Below are 24,835 nucleotides of genomic sequence, written 5' to 3'. Positions count from 1 at the left end.
CTGGAAATCTAAAATAATTTCTCTGGCTTCTAGTATTTTCATTTTATATAACAAAATTCATTTTAAGCACACGATATTGAGTCTCGTGACTCGTGTAACAGTTAAACTTTCGACAATTTTTTAAATCTAAGCTTTGACAATATCTATAAAAATAATTTTGGAATTTATCATAAAAAATTTTATTAGCGCCACAGAGTCGCCACTCGAATGCAAAGGGTTAACAGAATAACAAATTCAAATATCACAGCAATATCGATTCTTAACATTCAGCATTTCAATTTATCGCGATCGTTCTAAAACCTGTTACGGCGGATATTGGCGGTCGTTTATTTAAAAAATGCGAAAAGGTATAAGAGATTAGTTTCATCCGGTCTGGTCTGGCGATGCCATGATCTCCGGCGTTGTATACGTAAGGCGTGCAATATTCGGGATCAGGGACCCTTGACTCCCGCAGACAAAAGCTTCTAGCCAGTATGCAACGAAACCCATCCACGTTCCTGTTATTGAAATGCAATGGCCATTCCGTCGAATCGATGGGGAAGTATAGATGCACATATGTGCATATGCGCTCTACATACATATTCACGCTAACCGCGGCGCTCTTACAACACGTGGAACCTAGTTTCCGGTTGACCAGTGTCTCTCAAACGACCGCTCGTAAATCTTAATAGAATACCAGGATGCGCTTCCTGTGCGCTCCCGGCGCGGTATTATTACGGCGTTGCACGTGCCTCCAAATGCCCGTAGGACGATTTAAGTCGACGATTGTGCAGCAACCAGCGATCCAAGCCATCGGCCAGAAGTATCAAACACCTGACTTATTGTTACCTTTCGATCAGAACGCTCCCAATAACATTAAATCATTCCAGGCCGGATGATATACGAATAGATATTAAATAACCATTTTTGCATATCGTTTAACCAGTTGGCTGTGACACCACCATTTTAAAGCACTAAACGTATACTATAGTGTACTATACGTGTATACACACATCTTATGTGTATACATAATAAACGAAAAATGTGGGACATATTAATAAATACTTGGAAAAATTAAAAATTCAAATTACTGCCGGACAGTGGTATTTAGCAAAATATTGCCTATATATTTATGAAGTGCTTTTATCTGGAAAATGATTGCCAATGAAATCATACGGGAACCCATCAGTTTATCTCAATTGATTAATATGTATTACGTGTATTTTTTATTTTGCCTTACCCTAAAAATATTCTAAACATCTTGAAGTTTGAAAATATATTTTTGTTTTCACTGAAATTACAATTTGACAAGAAATACTGCCGTTTCTCCATACTCTACTATCCGCCTTTGAAGTACAACGATCCAGTCTGGTATGAATACAGTGGAGTTTTAATTTCAGCAGGCTCATTGAGAGTACTGAAAAGAAATTCTAATCATTCATCGAGCCTTATTTCAACGCGCAACTACTTTCCGAGCACTTTGTTATTTTAAGCCGTTAAAACTGTTTTACGAGCGCCCGCGTCATTTTAACGCTTGAGAACCGTTTTACGGTTCCCGCGTTGTTTCGGAGTGCCCGGGACATTTAAAAATTATAACTGTCTATCAGTTTTCAGCTTTATTACCATAAAAGTCTGCACGCGGCGCGACCTAAATTGTTGAGATACGAGAATTTGGTGTCCACGGTCGACGCAGTCCCGCATAAATTTGCATCGGGTCGTGTTGCGACACGGATCGCGCAGTCGATAGACGATTTCCGTGGGTTTGCCGGCGGAGTCATTGCCGGCGTCGCAAAAACATTAGGGTGTCCCATAAGTTTCTTCCCTTTTTTTGATGCGAAATGAATACACGATATTTGTTGTTTAAGGTAGATTTTTTATGTTATATATGAACCGTGTAACCGGGTCCAATTTTCAAGATTTTCTATTAACCGACACGCCCGGTTACTGTCCGCGTCGGCTATTTACGTGAGGTTCGTGTCGCTGGACGCAAGGATCTGCCTGAGAGTTAATTAATGGATTTTATTTGATAGAAATTTGGTTTATTTGAGAGTCTTAAAATTGGGAAGAGCGAGGAATACCGATTCCTCGGCTAAATACGGGTCGTCCGCGGGAGAACGGTGTTTTCAAACTTTTACGCTGAAACGACGGCGAGGTCGATTCTACAATATAGCGCGGTGTTTCCGCGACACGATGCAGTTATGCTTACGAATGATTCGTAAATGTCCTTCGCACTATTGCCTTTGTTAAAGCAATGAAGCATAGTATGTCGCGAATGCTTCTTTTGGCTCTCGATGTTGAACGGTGCAGAAAAAATTTTAAAAGAGACTTTGTCACCAACGAAACGTACTTTGAAAGAGCTCCCGAATGACTGAAACCGATGCCATAAACGGCTAAGAGATATGCCTGCATGTTTATATAAATACAGCCACTTAAAATCACTCATAGCGTGGCGCGGAAGAAACTTATGGGACAAAATATTATTTAATCGGCCTTTGCAGTGGCTCGATCGACGATCCGACTGATCTGTTGTATCTAGAGATCGCCGCAAACACGGCGAATCCATTTGCGAAGGAACTAGAATTTCATCGGTGTACCCGGAATTTAATCAAAATGTAATGCCGACGATAAACGGCTGACTCGATGATAGGCGTCGACGTGACGAACTGACAATTTCCCGTGAAACATATGGCACTGCGGGAATTTCACCGCGCCGCGTAAATTCTTCGTGACTTTGGGGCTCGGAAGAGAAACGCAAATACCCGCGAGTATGCACGCATGATCCCTTTTGTCACTCGTTTCGCGCATCCGTCCTCGAATATTTCGAATAGTCGAACTATCGATGCAAGAAATCCGTACCCATTGTACAAGGTACAGCGAGCACAGCGACTCTAATGAACAATTAAATCTTCAGAGAAATCGCAGCTTAATTCTTGGATACGGATGCCTCTTGTTTAAAATAGTGAAGGTATCTTAAACAATTTTTAAACTAAATGCACAATAGAAATGAAAATAATAATTAAAAATAAATAATACCTCCCCTTATAATAATAAATGTTTACGAACAAACCGTAACTAACAAATGCCTTTTTATTCATTTGTCTCTGAGTCTTACATAACTTTGACACAATGTTAGTGATATATTCTTCCTTGTTCTTTCGGTCAAAAGAGTCTATGAAAACCTGAATTTGTCTAGCATGATGTCTTTAATATCCTATTGTTTTTACCCGTGTGATTCTAATACCAACACATTTTAAAGTACAATGAAATCGTAATAGAAAATGGTAGATCAACTGTCAGAAAATCATTTTGAACAGGAAACGTTCTTTTATAAGTTGACATCAATCTAAAAAAAAATCTTTAACTCTGTAAAGTTATTAGAATTTGAACAATTTAAGATACAGAATATAAACTTCAGTTTCTTTCCAAACAGTGTAATCAGTATATCTTTCCTGAACAGATGTATAAAATATTCTTACACGAAATTACATAATTCGGTTTTCCCTTAATTCTTTAAAATAGCGTATATGTTTATAAATTTCATTGAGAAGTCTAAAACAATGAAGGATTTAAGTCCCGTTAAATGTACGGCGTTCACTGTAGCAATACTCCGAACAATAGCAGGCGGAATCATGGAAGTGCTGTAACGGCGCGCAGAAATCTGGCGCGTTCAAGGGGCATTGAATAAATTCGAATCGGCGACAACCGCGTATGCGTCAACGACGTCGCCGTCGCGCCGTGTGCCGCAACCCGGGGCTCCGGTCGTAACACCCGGTAGCCAATTTCTCGCGGCACCTTATTTTATTCGGTAGCGGGGGCCGTATAAAGTCATTCTCGGCGCCGGACCGAGTGGAAAAGAGGAAAGAATCGATTGCTGATCAAACGGTAATGCAATTCAATTGGCCGGGTCCAAGAAAGGAAGGGCCGGTTTGCCCCCCGATGGCTGTGTGCAGCGAACGCGTGTCTATATTCACGGCCGTTCGGCAATGGTCGGGAAAATGGGGGGGTGGGAAGGAGGGAGGGAGGGAGAGGACGTGCGTGTGATCGCGGATGAAAGTACATTGGCAGGCGCGTGTGGGTGAAACACTTAAGGGCGGAGAGGAAGACGATGAGGCTGAAAGAACCGGCGGAGGCGCAAGCTGACGGTTCGATGTGGTCGACGCCGATAGCGGTGATACCGGGACGGTTGTGCTGGTGTTGCCAGAAACAGTGATAGTGGTCGCACACGCCGCAAGAACGTGTAGCCCGGCGGTAGAGCTCGGCGAAGACTCGATGTAAGTACTCCGCCGCCGAGTACGCGGGGCCGCCTTTGTTCCGACTTCGATTACAAATGTAGAGAATGGCTTTCCCTGCCCGCCGCCGCCCCCATCCTCGACCAGCCTTTCTTCTTTTCCACTCGTCCCTTTCTTTCTTAGATCGTTCAACCTGCATGCCCCCGCCTGCCGGCTCCTCTATATTTCTCACGACAAATGCTACCCTCCGACTAGCGATCCAGCCCGCACTTACCTCCCGATCTAACATCGAAGCATCACGAGGTCGAAGTCCTACCGATCACACGTGACCGCACCACCATGAAGCCCCTTACGCGGCTTCTAACGCCAAAGTATCGTCGAGGACACACTTGATCGCACTCGGAGCCGATAATAGCTATAAGAGAGACTCTCCTCACGGTTGTCGGGGGAAATGATGGGAAAGTAGATACTTTCCTCGGGACGATGTCGACGCCGTAGGAGATCGCATTCTTTCCTGGAACGCGATAGCTTTTCTAGTCGCAGTTTGTGTCACTGTCTCAGGATTATTTACTTTAGACGAACTTTTCTTAGCGAACTTCTCCATGTAATTGATACGAAATTAGGTACGACGTATTCACGAAAGCGTGATTCCATTGTTGTAGCTTCCATCAAATCGAAGTACAGGTAGCCCTCCTACGACATGGCATTCGAGACACGGTTTTGCTCTCACACGGTACGATAAATTGCGGCAACCATCGTATAGCACGGCAACCTGTAACAGCGTTTCGCTCTAACACGATAAGAAAATGACTAAAACCTTTGCACACCACTGTACTTCTTTTATGTGTTTAATTAAAATTAAGCTTGTTATACGGAATTAATACAAATATTTGCTTTGATTAAGTTTTCGGAATGTAAGCTCCCTTTTTGTACTGGGTTATTTAACATGGTTTAAAAAATAAACCACACTCACAAACATACTTTCACACAACACAATATTTTCTAGGAACTTGTCTACCATATTATAGAAAGGTTACTTTTATTACAAATCTACTGATTTAGTCAATTTTATGCTTATATGATTGAGTTTCACTGCGCATACAAATTACGCTTTATTTGAATTAATTCGAATAGCTCGTACGTCACTGGATCAAAAAATGTAAGAAATAAAATGCTGCAGTTTTGTCGTTCCTTGAAGAGATTGAAGAAAAAGATATTGAAGAAAACAATACAAAATTCAGGCAGACCCTAAAATTATTGAACTACGATATGCTAGATCCAGTTAATTTAGATGAAATGACATATAACACGGTTTCACACACACGATACGTCCTAGAGACCTATCTACCTTGTTACAGGAGAATTACCTGTACTCACTTTTAACACAGCGCGTTTAACTCTGGCCGAATATTACATAATAATACATTTAAAAAAGTGAAAGACATTATAATTAAAAGAATAACGTGACATTTACAGTTTATTCGAAATTAATACAATCAACGACACGCAAGTGCAAGGGAAAGCCCTGCTGATAACTGAAATTCCCTTTTAACTCCAGACTGAAGCTAGCATACAAGCAAGACGGCGTTCGAAGTGACAAAAGTGTTGAGTTTGCTTCAAGTTCCGTCGAATGGATTCGAAACCGAGCATTACCGTGCAGCACTCGATTATTCGCGGAGAGAGAGAGAGAGAGAGAGAGAGAAAGATGTTCATTTGCATTAAGTATACTCGACTGGTAAAAGCCGTATTACTCGTAGGATGACGCTCCGTAAGTCACACAAAGGTTTCGATGGGATCCGGCGAGTGAATATTGCTTATTGCATTAAGGGTCCTGACCCGGGACTTTGGTGGATCAGGTCACCGTCGTCGCCGTTCAACTCGTAGACCGTGGCACAGCCAATCACAGTGATCGATAAAGCGCCGCTAATTACCTGGGTTCTGCCTCCAAATTGGAGCTTTGTTCCACCGATGAAATTAATTGACTCTATTCACTCGATAACGCTGGATACTCGAACACCGTTCGGTTGCTCGTTTGTCTCGGCGAGAATTATAGTTCGTCTTTGAAACCGGGAGGCGGTCGCCTCACGAGATCAGAGCCGAACACTGTCAACCGGATACTTCACGGAGCTCGACAGTCCTCTGTCGAGGCACAAACTCATTTCATGCCAGTCAAGATACTGACCACTTTCCCTTATTTCCTTGTCCCGCGGTTGCCTGCGTTAGATTTTATCGAGGCCCTTCGATCTCACAATTATATGGCTGACTACGCAATAATACTCCTCTTGTTGAATCTAAAATACGGAAATAATCGACTTGTTATGAGGCGGGAGGGGGATAACAATTTTATTAGAAGCTAATCGAGGAAATTATGTGCACAGTAATTTTTAGACCGTGCTATTTTGTGTAAAATGCACAAATTGCAAAATACAGCAACTACATGCATATTCATTTCCTTATTAATAATAATAATAATTATTTAGTGTCTTCTTTAAGTGTATTTAGTGTAGCGTCGTATCCTAGACATATACACGTAGCATATTAAAACACGATGATGCTTACGCGTTGACGAAGCATCCTAGATACGTCACTTAGTGTACTTTCCAAAAATCGCATACGTTTTGATTTTCATCCATGAAACGTAAAGCAAATGTCAAGTGTTGAAGTGGACGCAATAATTATCTATAATTATGTTCAATACAGAAACGAAAAAACTGTTGGTTGATAGTATAATAATACTAGGTAAGATAATAATAAATTTCAACTGTTTAGGAAATGTATAGCGAACGATGTCGCGCCTATGGCGCGTCTAAGACAAGACGATTATAAGCAAATAACCAAAGACGAAAACGTTCACGTGCCGGTTACGTCCGAGTTTGCATTTAAATCGGTAATGCGAAGTTGCCGTGACTTCGGGCCACTGTTCATAACGATCTCCAAACGATGATGCAGCTATTCGATCCGGTTGTTGTCATGGTAAAGTTTGCCGTAAAGTTACGTTCGATTGTACGATGGTGGGGCGTGCTTGTACAGGAAGCGTAGCTCATCCACACGTACGTGCAAATGGAGCCCGCTGGCAGCCATTCCTGCTTCCGGTCTGCTGCGATGCACAGAATGCGTACGCGTATGCAGATTGGCGGCCGCGCTATTCAACCGACATACCGACCGAGAGATCGATTTGATCCTAGCTTTTTCATCCGAGCTGAATCGATTGGAAAAGTATTCGGATTCCTGGCTGCCGAAGTCGAAACCTCTTTCCGTGTCTGCGGCTCGGTCTAGAATTATTCGAAAATGTTCCCCTCCGGTGTAGTTTTCCCTTTGAGGCGCGGAAAAAAACAAAAGGCCCGCCCCCGTTCCGCAAACCGCCGATAGAAACGGAGGCGGCGAGCAAAACGAAAACAAGGAACAGCAGAGCCGAGTGGAAAATAAAAACGGTGTCGTTGACCGTTCGCGATCGGTTTGCCGGCAAATTTGATGGACTCCGAACGGCGATCGCCGATGAAAAGGAAAATTAGAAAATTGTTAATTATAATAAAAGCTCGGGCGTCGACGGTATACACGCGCCAAGTTAAACAAATGGCCGTCGTTCGGACGTTTGTAGATTCGAGTGTCCGCGACACGATATCATCGCGAATGCGCCTCATCGATATCATGATTTTCGATTACAGGAATTGCTTGGTGGGCAAAGCTTACCACATTAAAATCTCGGATTTCGGTACGGACAACGAATTGTACGCGTGCGATTATTACAAAGTCGATGGCGCGGTGCCACTGCCGATACGCTGGATGGCCTGGGAGTCCATATTTCTGGTAAGCTTCATTCGAACGGTCCAATTAGAACGTTTGCTCTATTAACACAGCTTGCCCGTGTATTTATCTTATTCTATATATCACTTATTTAGTAATTTACCAAATGGTCCGCGTATTGCGCGCGAATGAATTCGTGATTTGTCAGGCTCGTTATCGCGGCCACGCTGTTTGAAATGCATGATTATTCTGTCATTGATAAAACTCTGTTTCCGATACGGAAGGTGATTAACTCGCTTTGCCGGCACGATAACTTTCTGTGATCACGATTCGTCGAAAACGATAGATTTTTAATATCGAATTACTGCACCTTACTAAAAGTTTCATAATCTTTTTAATTAATCTTCGTGTTACAAAACTAGAATCGCGGTGCATGCACTTTTAGAATTCTTGGATATACATATTTGCGAAATAGATTGCAAATTGGTGACAAATGAAGGTATCGTGAGCCAACTATCATTGTATATTCTTTTTTCATAATTTTAATCAGTCGAAAAAATTGTAATAATGTTATTTATTTATTCACCTACTAACTTATGAGGCTCAGAATTACTTCGTTTTATCAGTCAACAATAAAATCTAGATTACATTTATTCATAATTTTTGTCTAACTACCTTTGATCACGGTTCTCTAACTTTCTTTATTATTTTAAATATATCCAACAAAATTGATAATAGTAGAATCTGTCAACCCGCATAACTCATATATAACAATTCATTTTATGCTATCGTAAGTAAGCGTTTTTTTTTTAAAGTTTTTCGGATTTTCTGGTAGAGTAGTTGAAAGCATTATAACCCAAGTTGCCGATCCATTTCAAGAACATTCTTGACCCCTTTATCTCGGCAACACTTCTTGGCAACAAGTTGCACGTCCGCCCCCAACACGGACTCTAGCCGGCGACAGATTTAAGCGTCATCGTTGTAACCGATACCAATCTTCGCAGGGCAAGTACACGACGAAGAGCGACGTGTGGGCGTTCGCGGTGACCCTGTGGGAGATCCTGAACCTGGGCCGGCGAGCACCGTACGAGCACTTGTCCGACGAGGAGATGGTGCAGAACCTGCGCCGGCTGCACCGTGCCGCGGACTGCGCCGACACCGGTGGCGAGAACAACGACTGCAAGGAGGCCGCCGATAACCTTTTCGACTATTTGCCGCGGCCCACCGCGTGCTCCAAGGATATTTACGACCTGATGCTGGAGTGCTGGCGACGGGAGGAGAACGAGCGGCCGACCTTCCGGGAGATCTCGATGTTCCTGCAGCGGAAGAACCTCGGGTACGCGCCCACGTCCTGATACTGAACGTTCCACGACGTCGATCACCACGATGTCCTCGGCGTTTGTCGCTCGTGCCCGGCCAGGAGCTACTTGAACGCGGGACCGGAATCCGTCGATGACGCGCTCTACCCTCACTGGATCACCGTGAGGACCAAGTTCTGATTGCCCGCAGAAGGCGGGCATCCTCCGGTGACAGTTTCCGGAGGGTCATATCGGAATCATTCAGCGCGGCGACTTTGATTTCCGGCAGCAGACGTTCATCCTCGGCTCAGGGGATTCTTGGTAGGTTGGCTCGCGATCGCTGGACTTCGCGAGCAATCAGGGTGGTAAGCAGCAAAGCTGTCGAGGCCTCCGTACGAGGACCATCCCCCACTCAACTGTGCCCATGGATCCTCTGGCACGCGAGAAACGTGCGAGATCATCGGAACGCAACGACGTCGGAGCAATCGATACGAACTGTTTCTTAGATACGTAAGATCTGTTAGGAAATACAAAACGTGAAACTGTGAATTCGACAATCGAGCGGGTGAACGCTGGGCGAGCTTCCGCTCTGCCGGAAGCCACCGCCCTGCCGTAACTTCCCCGTGCGAGCGGCGCATGGGGTTTACGCGGGTATCGCAAGGGCTTCGAGGGTCCACAATGATCGTCGAAAATTTAGGAGCAATATCGTGTAATCTTAATGTAACTGTGAACATTCCTTGCATGGTTTAAAGATATATCTTCGCGGTAAGGTAAAGAGGTATTGGAGCTGTCGGGGTTCTCGTCCAATCCGAGGGGCGAAAAATGGACGAGATACGACAGGGACGGTGTCCCGGAAGAATCCTATCAACGTATGGCAATACGACAACTGAAATATCAAATTCTTCCTCGGAAGGAGCTACTGATAGGATAAAGAAAAGGTATGCATAGGAGGATCGTGTGAATGGGTATGCCTGGGAACGTGTAAGTGATTTATAGTGCTGGAAAAAATTATATGCACTTCTCTGTCGGTTCGTTTATTATTGCGGCTGTTTTTCACGTCTTCGTGTAATTATGACAAAAGACGTGAAAAAATAAAGTCATGAAAAAATATTTTGCGATATTGACATGAATTAACGAGGTCGCTGTTTCTAAACAGTATGAACAAATGTATAAGTTCAGTTTGAAGAGAAAAATACTATTTAGTTTAGCGTAGAATAAAATTGCAAACTCTTTTTTCGCGATTGTCGTGTATTTTTACGCAGTATTCTGAAAAGAAAGATGAACTTAGGCGAACTTATAATTTTGTCTAGCATCGTAGTATCACGGTCATTAGGCATTCGATGGACATGCCTCGATAATGATTCACGAATGTACGCGACAATTTCGTCTCGCTGACTCGCGAATTTCATTAATACGATTTAAGGACGGTTTAAACTAAAGAGGAGAGGGGAATCGAAGTAAAAATTCGGATCATTCGCGATTGTAAAACTAGTTTGCTTCGTCGAGGTAGCTCGCTATCTCATTAATCCCATTACTAAACGCGATTACATTCCAGACTCCGTTTATACAGTAAATTCTCCATAGATGGCAATAGCTCGAGACCTCCGAGCGTCAACAATAGAATAGGTACGAGAACAGGTATTTACATCACGGAAAATGCTACAGTGTTTTCATTATCCTAACAGAAAGCAATTAACGGACAACTTACCCGATTACATCGCCGTCTAGATCCGGGGAGAACTTCTTGCGGAATGGGAATAGAGTAGTCACGTGATTGCCAACTACGGAGACATTACTGTGGACGGTTTAATCGATATTATTTCGAAAAATACGTCTCGATCGAATTGGTGATCTCCTCTTCGATTATTAATCGAAATGCCAGTGTTCATCTACCGATCCTCTCCCTCTGAAGTCGGTCGAGATAGAGAAAAAAGCGTGAATCGAATTTCGTTTTGTAAGAAGACGCTGTAGTCGCGCGACTGCGAGGATTAGACGACGGATATCATGGTTCGTAACCAACGAGGCGGAACGGTATACATAATCTCTGTTAAGGAGGAACGGTGGTGATAAGGGCCGCGACTATGACACATCATAATTGTAACTTTACTTGATAGGCGGGATCAATACAAACACAAAATAAAAAAAAAGCAACTAGTATATTGTACATATAGGCGTACATCGAGAGGTAAGGGAAAAAACGTTTATCATAATGCTGGCACGCGCGAATAAGTGACGGGGTTGGGAGCGGAACGGTCTCGCTCGGGACGAAGATTCGTAGCCGCGTTGCTTCTTTTGTGGGGGGAGGGCGATATTGGACGCAGACCAAAAGCGAAAGCTGCCAGCTCGGGCAGAGTTTCGCGAGGCGGGAAAATTAATCGCCGCGCGGCGACATATCGTAGGACCTCGTTTCGCTCGGAGACGGGGGACGGGACGCGATGGAAACGCATCGTGCGACGACGAGGACGAAGACGAAACTCGGAGTTCAATGATCGTCCGGCGATCCTATTCTCACGAAATTCAACTAATTAATCACTCGAGCCGTTATGTTCCATGTATTTATATCAGATGAAATAACTATCGATAGCATTCGCAATATCTAGCGTGTAGGTAATGTTACCGTTACGACATTAAAAATACTATTTATATATCTTAATGTAATTCTCGCGTAAGTAGTAGATAATCAGAGGCATAGCCGTTCGTAAATGTAAAAGGTAACACGACACGAAACCGTACGTCCGTTGAATTTAAACGTAACGAAGAATCGCGTCCCTGCCGTTGACCCAAGGGGCGAGCGGGAAAAAAAATCAAGGGAAGGAAAACAAGAGATGAAAAACAAGGTGAACGCGGAGAACAAAACGTTAAATAGGAAGAATCAGATAGGTTTCACGGTGAAAAATCGACGTAGCTCGTAACTTACGGAGTCATCGATGTAAGAAACTAGTTCGAGTTGTATTCGTAGAACGATTCAACGATTTAGCATTTTATACCGCGATCGCAGGCACGTTGTTCAGATAGCGATGTTAATAGTCGCCGGATCGTTAGACGTTTAAAAAAATGAGAAAAACGAAAGCCTACGAAAAAAAAAAAGACAAAACGATGAAAAAAGAAACTGCCGAGAACCGCGGGCACGCGTGCGCGCGCGCGTTACATTAGGAAAACGAATCGTAGTTGCGTTTAGATTCATCGATGTAAGCATATTGCTGCCTTTGGCTGTATCGTTGCCCCCACCCACCTCATTCCCCCTGAACTCCCGCCCCCTAAATCCACTACTGCTAACGAGTAACTCGACTTGTCTACTCATGTGATAATTTAGTGTATCTCTACGTACCTACCTGTACCTACCGGTTCGGAACTCTCAGTAGCAAAAAGGATTATTCGTCTTGCGCTGCGTTCAATCTTCAACTCGGATACTATTCGAATCAACGATGACGCGAGAAAAGGAAAACGGAAACAAGCGAGTCGGATCTATTCCCAACTATCGCTGACCAGGAATATTGTATCAGAATGAAAGGGAAATCAACTAGTTCGGTTCGCTTCTGTTCGCAACGATTCGAGACACGCGACCACTTCTCTTCTGGCACGAAAATTAGCACTTTGTTGTCCAAGTGACATTTTCTAGCCTGTACGTATTCCTCGAAATGGATGTCATTCGATTCGATAGTACGAAAGCGAGGAAGAAGATGGAAACGATTGAATCCAATTGAATCAGGAATACTATAACGAAGAATCAAGTAGTTCGCTAATGTTTTGCAGCGATTCGAGGCATGCGACTGCTTCTCCGCTAGCACCGAAATTCGCGCTCTATCGTCAAGTGAACTTCTCCTAACTGGTACATTTTCTTTGAAACGATTCCATCCGATCAATTTCTACCTGTCATTGATCCGGGAGCGTTGAATCGGATCTATTTCTATCATCGAGCAGGTACATCTAATCAGATCTATTTCGATCGTTGATCAGGAATATTGAGTCGGATCTATGTATTTCTAACTATTGTTGATCGAGGATACAGTATCAGAAAATTAAGTGGTTTGCTAATAATTGTAACGATCCGAGACACGACTACTTCTCTGCTAGCACGGAAATTCGCACTCTAACAGACGTTTTCTAGCGAGAACATTTTCCTCGGGCCGAGATGTCTTATTTCTCGCGGACGAGTCAGAAAAATGATTCAGACGATCACAGAACGGAGAGAAAGATCGTGGAAAGACAAAAGGAAGCAGGTGTAATCCTTTCGAGAGCTACTTCGAAGACAAGCGAATCTTTTCTCCTGTGATTTCTAATACTTCGTCGCTCTTTCCGTTTCCGACGGGCTCCCCTGGCAACGGTGCTTCTTTGTTGCCAGCCGAGAACGCTCGGTGTTTCAATGAACCTTAACGTTTCATCGGCGCCGCATAGGTCCGCGAGCTCTAACCTTGATTTCGATGATCCACTGGACGAGGGTGAATTGGCAATCGGTGAAAAGTTTCTACGCGACGTTCTGTCCGCGTCGCGACTGCGATGTTTTGCGTTTTCTTCGGTAGAGTAACGATCGACAATCACGCTCTGGCCTCGATGGCTTCCGGGATCGTTCAATCTTCCATGTTGGTGCTGTCACGAGTAGTATTGACACTGCGAGAAATGCCGGCGACAGTGAAACTGGCCGCCATGTTGGTCCGGTTTGGAGAATTTAATGACAAGTTGTTACAACTTTTTAATCTGTAGAGATATTTCAATGAAATTTTCACTAAAATTAATTAAAAAATAGTAACGTTTTAATTGCCATTTTCCATTTAAATGTGAATTGTTTAAATGTAATTATACATACTATTTTTTACTTTATAAATATGTATTTCATACTTCATCATATTTAGTATATCATATGTATTTTGTATGTTTAATGTTTTATGGAATACCCGTGGTCGACCGCGCCCGCGAGCTACGTGTGAGACGGTCGTATTTAAACAATTACAATTTCCAAATTGGTTTTTATAGGGATATGATCATTTTACAGTTGCATAAAGCAAGCTGTATAGAAAATATTCGTCTCCGCTAGAACTCGATAACTATTGTAGTTCAAATGTTATCCTCTGTCAAGTATAAGGAATTTTTTATATTTGTCACGTATCGTCAGTGTTACTTTTTTAATATATTTAATATATTATATCTTTAGTATATTATATCAGCAATAATTCAAGATATATATGATTTCTTATTATGGAGGTATAATCTTTATAACATAAAGAAACAGAGCATCTTGAAGAAGATAAGTAGCTGCATCAGTCGAAATATTTTACTCTCAAAATGCTCAATTTTGAATATACACAGTCACTAAAATATTTATTCAACTTCATTAATTTCTTCATTTCTGAGATCCATATACCTTCATAAAGCAATACAAATGGAATAATTATGAATACAGAAAAGTTGACATTTTCGTCAAACATCATCGAATTCTTCAAACCGGACCACTGTGTGCCGTTTCATTCCGGCACCGTTCGATTAGTGTTTCACGAACATCTACGCCAAGTTTCGCGAACAGTTCGCTTGCAATTTAGACCTGACCGTACCGCGATCGCGTGCGTTTTACATGACGCGTGGTGATCGGAATTTTTCATATAGAAATTTCTGTGTAAAACAAATGATCCTGATTCGTGGCAATGTTTGTGATTCATATTTTAAATCTATACCTACACGATACTTAATTTCGTAGAACAATTTTTGCCAATGTTTCGCGGAGAAAGTTGAGCGCGATAAATAATTAAACGGAAGCAAAAGTTATTAATACCAAGGCTTAGTTTCGTCTACATTCAACATTTTCTCGAGAAGACTATCTTAAACATTGTGAAAATTCTTTATTGTTTACACGATAGAGAATATTAGTAGACGATTCTGGAGAAAATTATTAATTAACGTGTGCCGCTTTTCATCGAATTCTATGACAATTGATGTTTCTCCATTCTAGGTAAAAAGAACTATTAAGAGCCCTTGATTCTTGTAAATAAAAGTACATGTATGTAGGTAAGCATTGGTTTTTAAAAGATAAAATTGAAAAAAAAACGAACATGTTTAAGAGGACTCACTGAAAATCTTGGAAATGCATATCACTGTGAACAAATAAAGAATGGTCGTATAATAATTTAAAAGAAATTGCACTGGCGATGTCTCTTCTAAACGCTCTATATTAATTCGATTATTGTTGTAAGCAGTTTTCAGGATCGTAGCTTAAATTTTCGTCACGGCTATTAAACCGCTCTATGTAAAACGACCGTCCCAGGGATTCGACTTGTTTTTAAGCGGAAAATATAACTCTACTTTTTGGCGATCTTTGTTGTTCTACAGATTTCTAGAATCTGATTTCTGATACACCCGATTGTTAACCTAATGTGGAATTGAGAGAAATCTAGAGATAATCGCGGAAGACTGTAGAGAGCTCACCTAGCTGTATCTTCTATTCAGGCACGGGCAATCTCTGGCTTTTTCATTGCGGCATATCCACTGCCGCGATGTTTGACGTTCGTTTATTCTATCAAATAGTCGTTTCCTTTCGGTGTAAGAAATTAATATATTAATAATCGGAAACTCGGTATAGTATAATTAGACTGTGGACCTTTAAGCAAAAGAGAAATCTTCTACGTCAATCCTAGAATGCATAAGTTAAATTAAATTATATTTCCACGTTTAATAATTCTAGTAGGTTGAACATATCTTATTTTATTTTATATCAACTACATTTCTTTTTGCCACATGTTTGTACAATCCGCAGGCTGAATCTAGCGTGGCAAACGTTTCGCTACACGAAATCGTCAGTATTATTCGCTTCAAGTTGTTTATAAATCATTTCATTTTACTACAATTTCTTGGCTGCTGTCTGATCTTGTAATCTAAATATGATTTAGTAATTGATAATGTTGATATATGATAGATTCTTTTAAACGAGTCTTTGAAGATTTACAGAATTACATTAACTTGTGATCATTATCTGTTTGTCACTCGTTTTATATCGTGTTATTCAGTTATTGAGTATGAGATGCATGGATTTTATAGTAAAATTATAGAGCAAAGTATGCAATTCATACTTAATGACCTAATAATTAGCGGATGGACTTCAACGAGAAAGCCGGGCGCAAGAACACAGATGAATTGAATAAAATTTGAAAATATTTTATCATTATTAATTATATTTCGTGTAGTGAAGATTTCATTGTTGTCTAAACGAGATACTAAAAGATCGATTTTGAAAGCGTTCCTTCGTTCGTATTAATTGTTTCGTAGAAGCGAGTAAGGAATTTTTAGATGTTTCGTTAAATATCGAATGAAATATCGTCATTATTATAGTTTAGTTCACCGATGACCATCGATTTAAATGGAATCGTGATGCTGAACGCTAGCGATTGCTAATGATCTTTGGCAACCAATGAATTTGTAAATATTACATTCCTGAAACCGGTAAAAAAAATTAATCTTTCTTCCAGATGATTATTGTCGAACAGGTCTTTAAAAAGTTAAAAGACAAAAGGAAACAGGAGTGAGAGAGAGAAAGAGAGAGGAAGAAAGAAAGAGTGGGAGACATAGAGAGAAAGAGAGAGAGAGAGAGAAATCGTCGATAGGCCGTGAAAGGTTGCCTAAGCCTGCTCTACGCTATTGAACCTTAATCGTTATAGTCATAAAATTATTTTGTACTAAGAACTGTTTATAATTTTGTATCTAATCTCTGTAAATATCAAGCAGATTGTCTATGGCTAATAAAGCTTAAACAAAATCGACATAAGTAGACTATGTAAAGGAATATATAAATATATAAATATATATATATAAATATATAAATATATAGGTATTTATATTTTAATTAGCGACTAAGAATGCGAACGAAAGGATGTAATTAAATTTCACATAGGCGAGGACTGGTAATACACCAATGTACAACGATCTAGGAACTATTTGTATTATACAGGTGACAATTTAAGGGACAAATCATTAAAACAAAAAAGTATACATGTTACTCGATAGCCACGTATGTGTACAGGGCGTCGTCATCGAATGTGTATCTTTTAAACTGCGAAACGAAATTTCTACGAAAAGTCAGTGTTTCATTGCGTGCTAACAATTCGATGAGATATTTGTAAAGTGTACTTCTGGGATTCTTTATAGTATTCGAATCGGTCGTCCTTCCGTTAAGCATCGGTATTAAATACGAACAACAGAACATGATTTCCTTAATTTATTGTAAATCAATATTTTTAAAAGAAAAACCCTGTACAGTATTACGGCGTAGAATGCAAACTAGTCATTTATGGCACTCTGTAACGATTAAAGTGTACCTTCTACGTTCAACGCGACGTGCGTAACGTCTGTAAAAAGGATTTTGTATGAAGAAATATTGATCGCACCACTTTTTATTTCTTATTCTATTATGGTTGCCACGCGATTGTATCTTGTTGCTGATAAACCAAACTAATATTCGGTTGCTGCCACATTATTTTCGCTTCGATCAGTCTCTCTCTGAACGCGAACTACCATTTAAACATTACTGCCGGTAATCTAAGTCTTGTGAAAGATAATTCTATTCATGTATCTTATATGTATGTCTCGTAAAAGCGGAAGTACACGTTGTAAGTTCAAGTATGCGGGAAGCACAACGATAAAACCTATTTGTATCGAACAGTCAAATGAAATGATATTACATATTTCAATGAAAATTCATGTCTTCACGTGCTATTCATTTTTCCTCTCCTATAACTAACAATTACAGCTTTCAATTTATTTATAGAACGACTTAAAGTTGCGTTCGAATCGATTGCGATTCATTAATATTACGAATATTCAGTTCGGGAATTTGTTAATTATTATATTGTTTGTAATTGATATGATTGTTATAATGATGTAATTGATAAGGTATAATCATATGTAAGTTATTATAACGAGTTCCATGAGATTTCGTAACTATTTAAGTGTCGTGCGCAACGTTATCGATAGTTCAAGAATCTAGGCCTATTAATGTGAACCGAGTATTTCGCATACCTTATTTCAACTGTGAACTATAGTAGATTCTCCATTCAAAGATCCCTTCAACATTTAGGAAGATAACAGGAGATGATATAGAGATACAGAATGAACTCATCGGGCTTTATACGTGAGTATCCACATGAACGAGAAACCAAGTCCATTTTATTTTACCTTGCTTACGTATTTTACCATGCGAAAACTTTGCCAAATGATTTTAATTTTCGTAGATGACCGGAGGACTATACGAATGAGGTATAGAGAATAGTCGATTCTCGCTAACGAGTTTAAATTTCTTAAATATCAGAAACCCCAACCTTGGATAATATGGTATCTATTATCTTTCTGTTTTCTGGCCTCTCAACAATTTTAAATGTATTACTTCTTATTAAATTAGTTATCTCGGTTTTTATAGCGTGTTTCCTGTTAGAATTGATGCGTACATATATACAGGGTGTCCCAAAAATGTCTCGTAATCGGGAAATGGGGAGTTCCTGAGGCCATTTGAAGTAACCTTTTCCTTTGCCGAAATGCAATCCACGGCTTTGTTAACGAGTTATTAATGAAAAAAAAATAGCTGCGCGGTGGACAATTTTTCCTGCTGCTGAGCATGCGAGCCAGCCGACTAAAGCCCATCTCGCTCCCAGGAGAGAAGGCCGAGCATCGGCTATGAGCCGCGTTCGAGCAACGAACAAGAATTTCATGAATTTCTTATTAATTTCAAAAACACAAATATTATTAATGAAAAACTTAGCCATCCAGTTGTAATTGTTGTAATACAGAAGTTGTAATCCACATATGCAAAACGTTCACTTTCACTGCACTATTATTCCACACTGTTCGAAGTTTCCTGTTCGAAGTGCTACCCAAAAATAACTAGATGGAGCTGATTATACTAAAAATTAACCTATTTCTAACAAGGAGAAACGATGCTTCTTATGCCTCCTATGTCTTCGACATTGTTAGAAATTCTTTAAATTCAAAATATCATACCTCGGTTCAACGAAATCGCACAGCAATGAAAATTAGCGTATTTTAAAGAGCAAAGTCTCCTCTTTAATTTGTAATAATCTTTTCTGAATTTGTCTGATCGGAGGAGATTGTACATTGTAGGAGAAGCAATTTCTATGTCTCCGACATTGTTAGAAATTCTTTAATGATTTTCAAAAAAATCAATTCGTGTAAATTTTCTCCGCGGAAACATGAAATTGCTACACTAATCCAAACAGCTGCGGGCCGCTTTTTATTGTTCTTGTTGGAGTATTCAGCGAAATGCACGGAAAATTTGGGTGGGGAAAAGTATTCCTTTACCTGCCGTTTATTGCACCTCATCACTCTGGTCTCTCGAAAGTCTGCCCGAAAGTATGAAGTGTCTCATCTCGTTAGAACAGAAATTCAAACGCGACACAGAATTGGAACAGCAGTACCGGAACATCATTCAAGAATACCTCAACCTTGGACACATGTCCGAAGTACATGTATCACATCCGGGATACTATCTTCCCCATCATGGAGTCTTCATGATGTCGAGTGACACAACCAAATTGCGCGTCGTTTTCGACGGATCGGCAGTCACAAGCTCTGACGTTTCACTTAATGATACCTTACACACTGGACCCTAAATACAAGATAATTTACTATACATATTGCTCCAATTTCGCATCCACGAATATGTCATTACTGGCGATATCGAGAAAATGTATAAACAATTTCTCGTGTGCCCAGAGGATAGACAGTATCAGAGAATTCTCTGGCGCGACATAAGTGATTAAGAATTGCAAAGAAGTTTCTCTTTTAGGTGGGTAACAGAATTTGTAAAAATACATATTTATAAAGATATTAATACTAGTCCCGATGATAGTCAATTTATCTATTAAGTCGTTAGTTATTAAGGCGTTACCTCTTAAGGTGTTAATTATTAAAGCGTTATTTATTAAGGCGTTAGTTCTAAAGTAAAAATTGTAAGAGAAGTAGCCATAATGAATTCTGATTTCGTCTTGACTCCCTTTCGAGTCTTCAGCTACAGTGGCACTAAGTTTCGATTTTCAAATAGTTATAAATCAGAAGAAACTTTTAACAAACGATAAAGAAACAATGACAATGAAAGAATGCTACAAACTTAACTAGTAATAATATCCAGGAATCATCCAGGTATGCGTTATTAAGGTGTTATCTATTACGGCGTTATTTATTAAAGCGTTAGTTTTTAAGGGGTGGCGTTAAATATTAAGGCATCGCGTTACATATTAAGACGTTACTTGTTAAAGCATTAGTAAGAAAAATCTGTTGTTGTAAAAAAGAGAGTCATAACGAATTCTGATTTCGTTCTGACTCCCTTTCGAGTATCCGGTCATAGAAACTTTCACGTGGTGAGATTCGGGCAATCGATAATTTTCTATTTCCAATCAGTTGTAGATCGGAAGAAACTTCGATCGTTCTATGTAATTTGGACGTAATTTCTATGTAAAATGAACTTTTTAAATAGTAAATAGACACAAAGATAGACTTCGCAAATACGTTTCCGAGGATCCTATGGCGCAACAAATTTATTATTTGAAGCTTCTCTAAAAATCGAATTTCGCACCAAGTGCCCTGATGGCGCGCCAACCAAACGGATACGCGAAAAATGTAAGACTGCAAGCATTATAGAGTGAGAAAGCTACATCGTTCGTCAGTGTAACTTACTTCACATGGTTGTACTGATTCATGCTCTCTTGCTCACTCGCTGTTTTCTCTCTTTTTCTTTGACTGTGAGGGCACTACTGTCTCACCAGAAAATTGTCAACCAATTGGAGCAAATAAAATTTCTAAGTTGATTCTCATTAACGGATCGAACTGCGGCCTGGATTTCTGTAGGAGTACGACCTGTTACTGTTTATAAGTTGTACATGACAGTGATAGGGCAGTTACAGGGACTATTCAAAAATGTGCTGGAAAGTCATATTATCCAATCTCATTTGTGAGACTCGCCTCCATCACTCTGCAACATATTTCAGAGCAGTCTATGAAAATTCTCAATCTCTGTCATGCGCAAGTTAATTCCGAACTCTGCTTTAAATAAAGGCATTCGCATTAGCAACTTCTTCCGTTCTAACACTCAAAATAGAAAGATTGGAATTTTGAAATTAATACTGACCGCCTTACGTTTTTTTTTTAGGAAAATAAGTGTGGGTCAATTACCTATCACAAATGGGATTGTATGATACCTTGGATTTTCCTTGACAATCCATTAAAATCATCTAATTCCATTAGACACTAGCATCAGTGGAAATTTTGCGAATGATTTGGATGCTGAGAGTTGTGGGTACCACTGCCTTTCTTATTTGTTGTACACAAATACACATTCAACTCTCCCTGCCTTATTGCTGTGTGTGGAAGTAAAAGACCTGTTAGAACATCAAGTTGTTAGTAGAACTTCTATTCTAACCTAGTTAACCAAGTTGTTATGCGAATTTAACAGTAGAAGAAGTTGTACGTAACGGTTAAAAACACGTGTATGAAAATTGTCTATAGACGACTAAATAGAAAGTTAAAATGGATGCTTATGAACTTTTTCAAAAGCTTTCTACCGGTGTTAAATTTAATAAAAAGCGTTTTTTTGCTGACGCACAAAGATTTCAGGTATTTATCAAAAATATCAAGTTAATCAATATAGATATTCGAAAAATATTTTAATTTTTATAGCTTGTTAAGAAGAAATTAGAAGATGCGACTGAGACCGTAGAAACACATTTTGAAGTGCCTAATGATGAAAATTGTTTATCAACACCTACTAAAAGGAAGTATGACATAGTTGACAATGACACAGAAAATACTAGTCAATTAGAATTACTCGATGGTATAACGGTCCCCAGAGATGGTAATAAAGTGAAATCTAAAAAGTATAAAGAATTCCTGTCTACAGAGAAGCAATTAAAACTACAGCAGGAGATGGTATAAAATGTTTTGTTATTTTAAACTAAAAGGCTTTAAAGTTAGATATATTTCATGAAGTTACTTTACTTTGTGTAGGTTAATCAATTTCGAAATCAGCATCACATAAGGGTTACAGGTACTCGTATACCTAAACCTATCTCAACATTTACGGAATTGTCTGACAATTTTGGTGTAGCTAAACACTTGATAAATAATATCACAAATTGTGGTTACTTACATCCCACACCAATACAGATGCAAGCTATGCCTGTCATGTTACAAGTAAAGTAAATGTAGCTTATAACACATAATATTTTTTAATATAAGAACAAACAATTTTAACAACTGTGGTATATATCTTACTTTCCATTATAATATTGTAAAACAGAGCAGACAAATGTTGGCTTGCGCACCAACAGGATCTGGTAAAACAGCTGCATTTTTGTTGCCCATAATCCACTGTTTAGGTGGACCAAAAAGGGAAGGATTCAGAGCTATTATTTTAAGTCCCACAAGGGAGTTAGCTAAACAAACATACAGAGAATGTGTACGCCTTAGTGAAGGTTACAATTTCAAAATACATATTATCAGCAAAATTAGTCAAGCATTAAACAAATATGGGCCACAAAGTTCACAAAAATTTGGTTAGTATATACAAAATTTTAATTTCAATAATTTGTGTTTAATAACTAAATAAATATCAACAGTATTTCAATGTTATATTACAGATATATTAATTACTACACCGAAAAGAGTAATATTTCTTTTAAATCAGGATCCGCCAGCCATTAATTTAAACAAGTAAGTGATATAAGTACAATTCATATGCATTATAAATTTGAAATTCATTTAAGTATTATTTTAATAAATTACGTTAAACACGAAATAATATCTTGGCAGTGTCAAATGGCTAGTAGTAGATGAAGCAGATAAACTTTTTGAAGACGGGACACGGAGCTTCAGAGATCAATTAGAAGAAATTTTGAAAGCATGTACAAATCAGAATTTACGCACTGCGATGTTTAGTGCAACTAATACTCCGGTTGTGACAAAATGGTGTCGACAAAATTTAAAAAGTCTCGTAATGGTTACCGTTGGTCATAGGTATATAATAACTAATTGGTTTACTTTCTTTAATAACAGTTTTAACAAGTTATTAATTTATCGGAACCTTTCTTTTGGTATAGAAACGCGGCTACCGATTTGGTGGAACAAGAACTTCTGTTTGTTGGAACAGAAAGAGGAAAACTTGTAGCACTTAGGAACATTATTCAAAAGGTAATATTGCATTCATTGATTTTATATTTTTCTTCGGCCTTTATATATTATACAATTTCATTAATTATATTGTTCTATTTTGCAAAGGGAGTACTACCACCTGTACTAGTATTTGTCCAAAGTAAAGAAAGAGCCCAAGAATTATTTAATGAACTTATATATGACGGAGTTAACGTAGATGTTATTCATGCTGACAGAACTCAAACGCAGGTATCTGTTTTGTAGAACTTATTATACAAGCTAACCACAAGATCGTGATTTTTAATCTATAATTTTGTATTTTGATTCTTTTTAACAATCTAGAGAGATAACGTTGTCCGTTGTTTTCGAGAAGGAAAAATCTGGATATTAATATGTACTGAATTAATGGCGAGAGGTATTGATTTTAAAGGTGTTAATCTTGTCATTAATTACGATTTCCCATCTTCTGTCATTTCTTACATTCACAGAATTGGTATGTAAGCCCAAATTGATTGTTCATGCATATGTCTAAAGTTACCATTACTATTATCTATTATTAACTTCTTGACATATACAAATAGGTCGTACTGGTAGAGCCGGCCATAAAGGGAAAGCAATTACATTTTTTACTGAACAAGATACTCCAAATTTAAGAAGGTAAGTATTCATCTTTCGAATTAATAGAATCTCTATAAATTAGATCGAATTGAAATTTTAGTATAGCTGCTGTAATGAGAGAATCTGGTTGCAATGTACCCGATTATATGTTAGCTATGAGAAAGCATACTAAGAAAGAAAAGAGGAAACTAGAACGAAAAGCACCACCCAGGGAGAAAATATCAACCAAACCAACATTCAAACGCATACATAAGGATAGGATATCAAGGTACAGTACTTCAATGTTTCAGATTCAATATGTATAAGGTAAATGTATTTTGTCATTTTTGCTACAGAAAACATGTTACAAGTAATTGCGAGAAAAAAGATGGCGATGTAATAGACAAAACGGATAAAATTTTAAAACAAGCGAACAAAAAAAGGAAATCAAGTACATGATGTTTCTGGTAAGAATAAAATAAATAATAAAATTAAGGTTTTTAATACACACAATATGTTTTGTCTGTATATAATTAATAACTAATGGTCAAATTAAAAGATTAATCATAAGATCATCTTTTACAATTGTTGTTATTCATTATAAATATTAACCAAAATCATTACAATAGTTGAAATATCTTTCTAAAATAACAATTTGACGAATTGTATTACATATGATTTATATTTACAAATCGTGAATCATTGTAACTATATTATACACTCTTATATGCATTATGTACATTTTTTAATTGAAAGAAAGCATTAATAAAAAGAAAAACAATCGATAATATAAATTATAGTGCTGCACAAATTCTTAAATATTAATTTATTTAAATTATGAAATAACAGTAAGAG

At 38.9% G+C, this 24,835-nt stretch overlaps 2 protein-coding genes across 2 annotated transcripts in view; both read left to right on the top strand.

Annotated features, from left to right (window-relative positions):
• The window catches only part of LOC144472458 (discoidin domain-containing receptor 2), a 267,709-nt gene extending 257,770 nt beyond the window's left edge, over positions 1–9,939 (top strand). Inside the window, exons 16-17 of the mRNA XM_078185567.1 lie at positions 7,874–8,015; positions 8,957–9,939. Of these exons, the coding sequence (XP_078041693.1) occupies positions 7,874–8,015; positions 8,957–9,307 (493 nt within the window). The 3' untranslated portion in view covers positions 9,308–9,939. The remainder of the gene's footprint in view (positions 1–7,873; positions 8,016–8,956) is intronic.
• An 11,297-nt stretch (positions 9,940–21,236) lies between these two features.
• Ais (DExD-box helicase 52) lies at positions 21,237–24,699 on the top strand. Its single transcript, XM_078185965.1, has 12 exons — positions 21,237–21,850; positions 21,914–22,162; positions 22,241–22,426; positions 22,533–22,788; positions 22,873–22,945; positions 23,045–23,248; positions 23,332–23,422; positions 23,510–23,632; positions 23,726–23,876; positions 23,965–24,040; positions 24,102–24,269; positions 24,337–24,699. Exons 1-12 carry the CDS (start codon positions 21,764–21,766, stop codon positions 24,437–24,439), a joined length of 1,767 nt encoding a protein of 588 aa, XP_078042091.1. The 5' UTR covers positions 21,237–21,763; the 3' UTR covers positions 24,440–24,699.
• Positions 24,700–24,835: the final 136 nt, after the last annotated feature.

The sequence above is a fragment of the Augochlora pura genome, chromosome 7 (genome assembly GCF_028453695.1).
Source record: "Augochlora pura isolate Apur16 chromosome 7, APUR_v2.2.1, whole genome shotgun sequence".
Lineage (NCBI taxonomy): Eukaryota > Metazoa > Arthropoda > Insecta > Hymenoptera > Halictidae > Augochlora > Augochlora pura.
The sequence above is the reverse complement of the archived record's forward strand: the minus strand, read 5'-3'. Positions and strand labels throughout refer to the sequence as shown.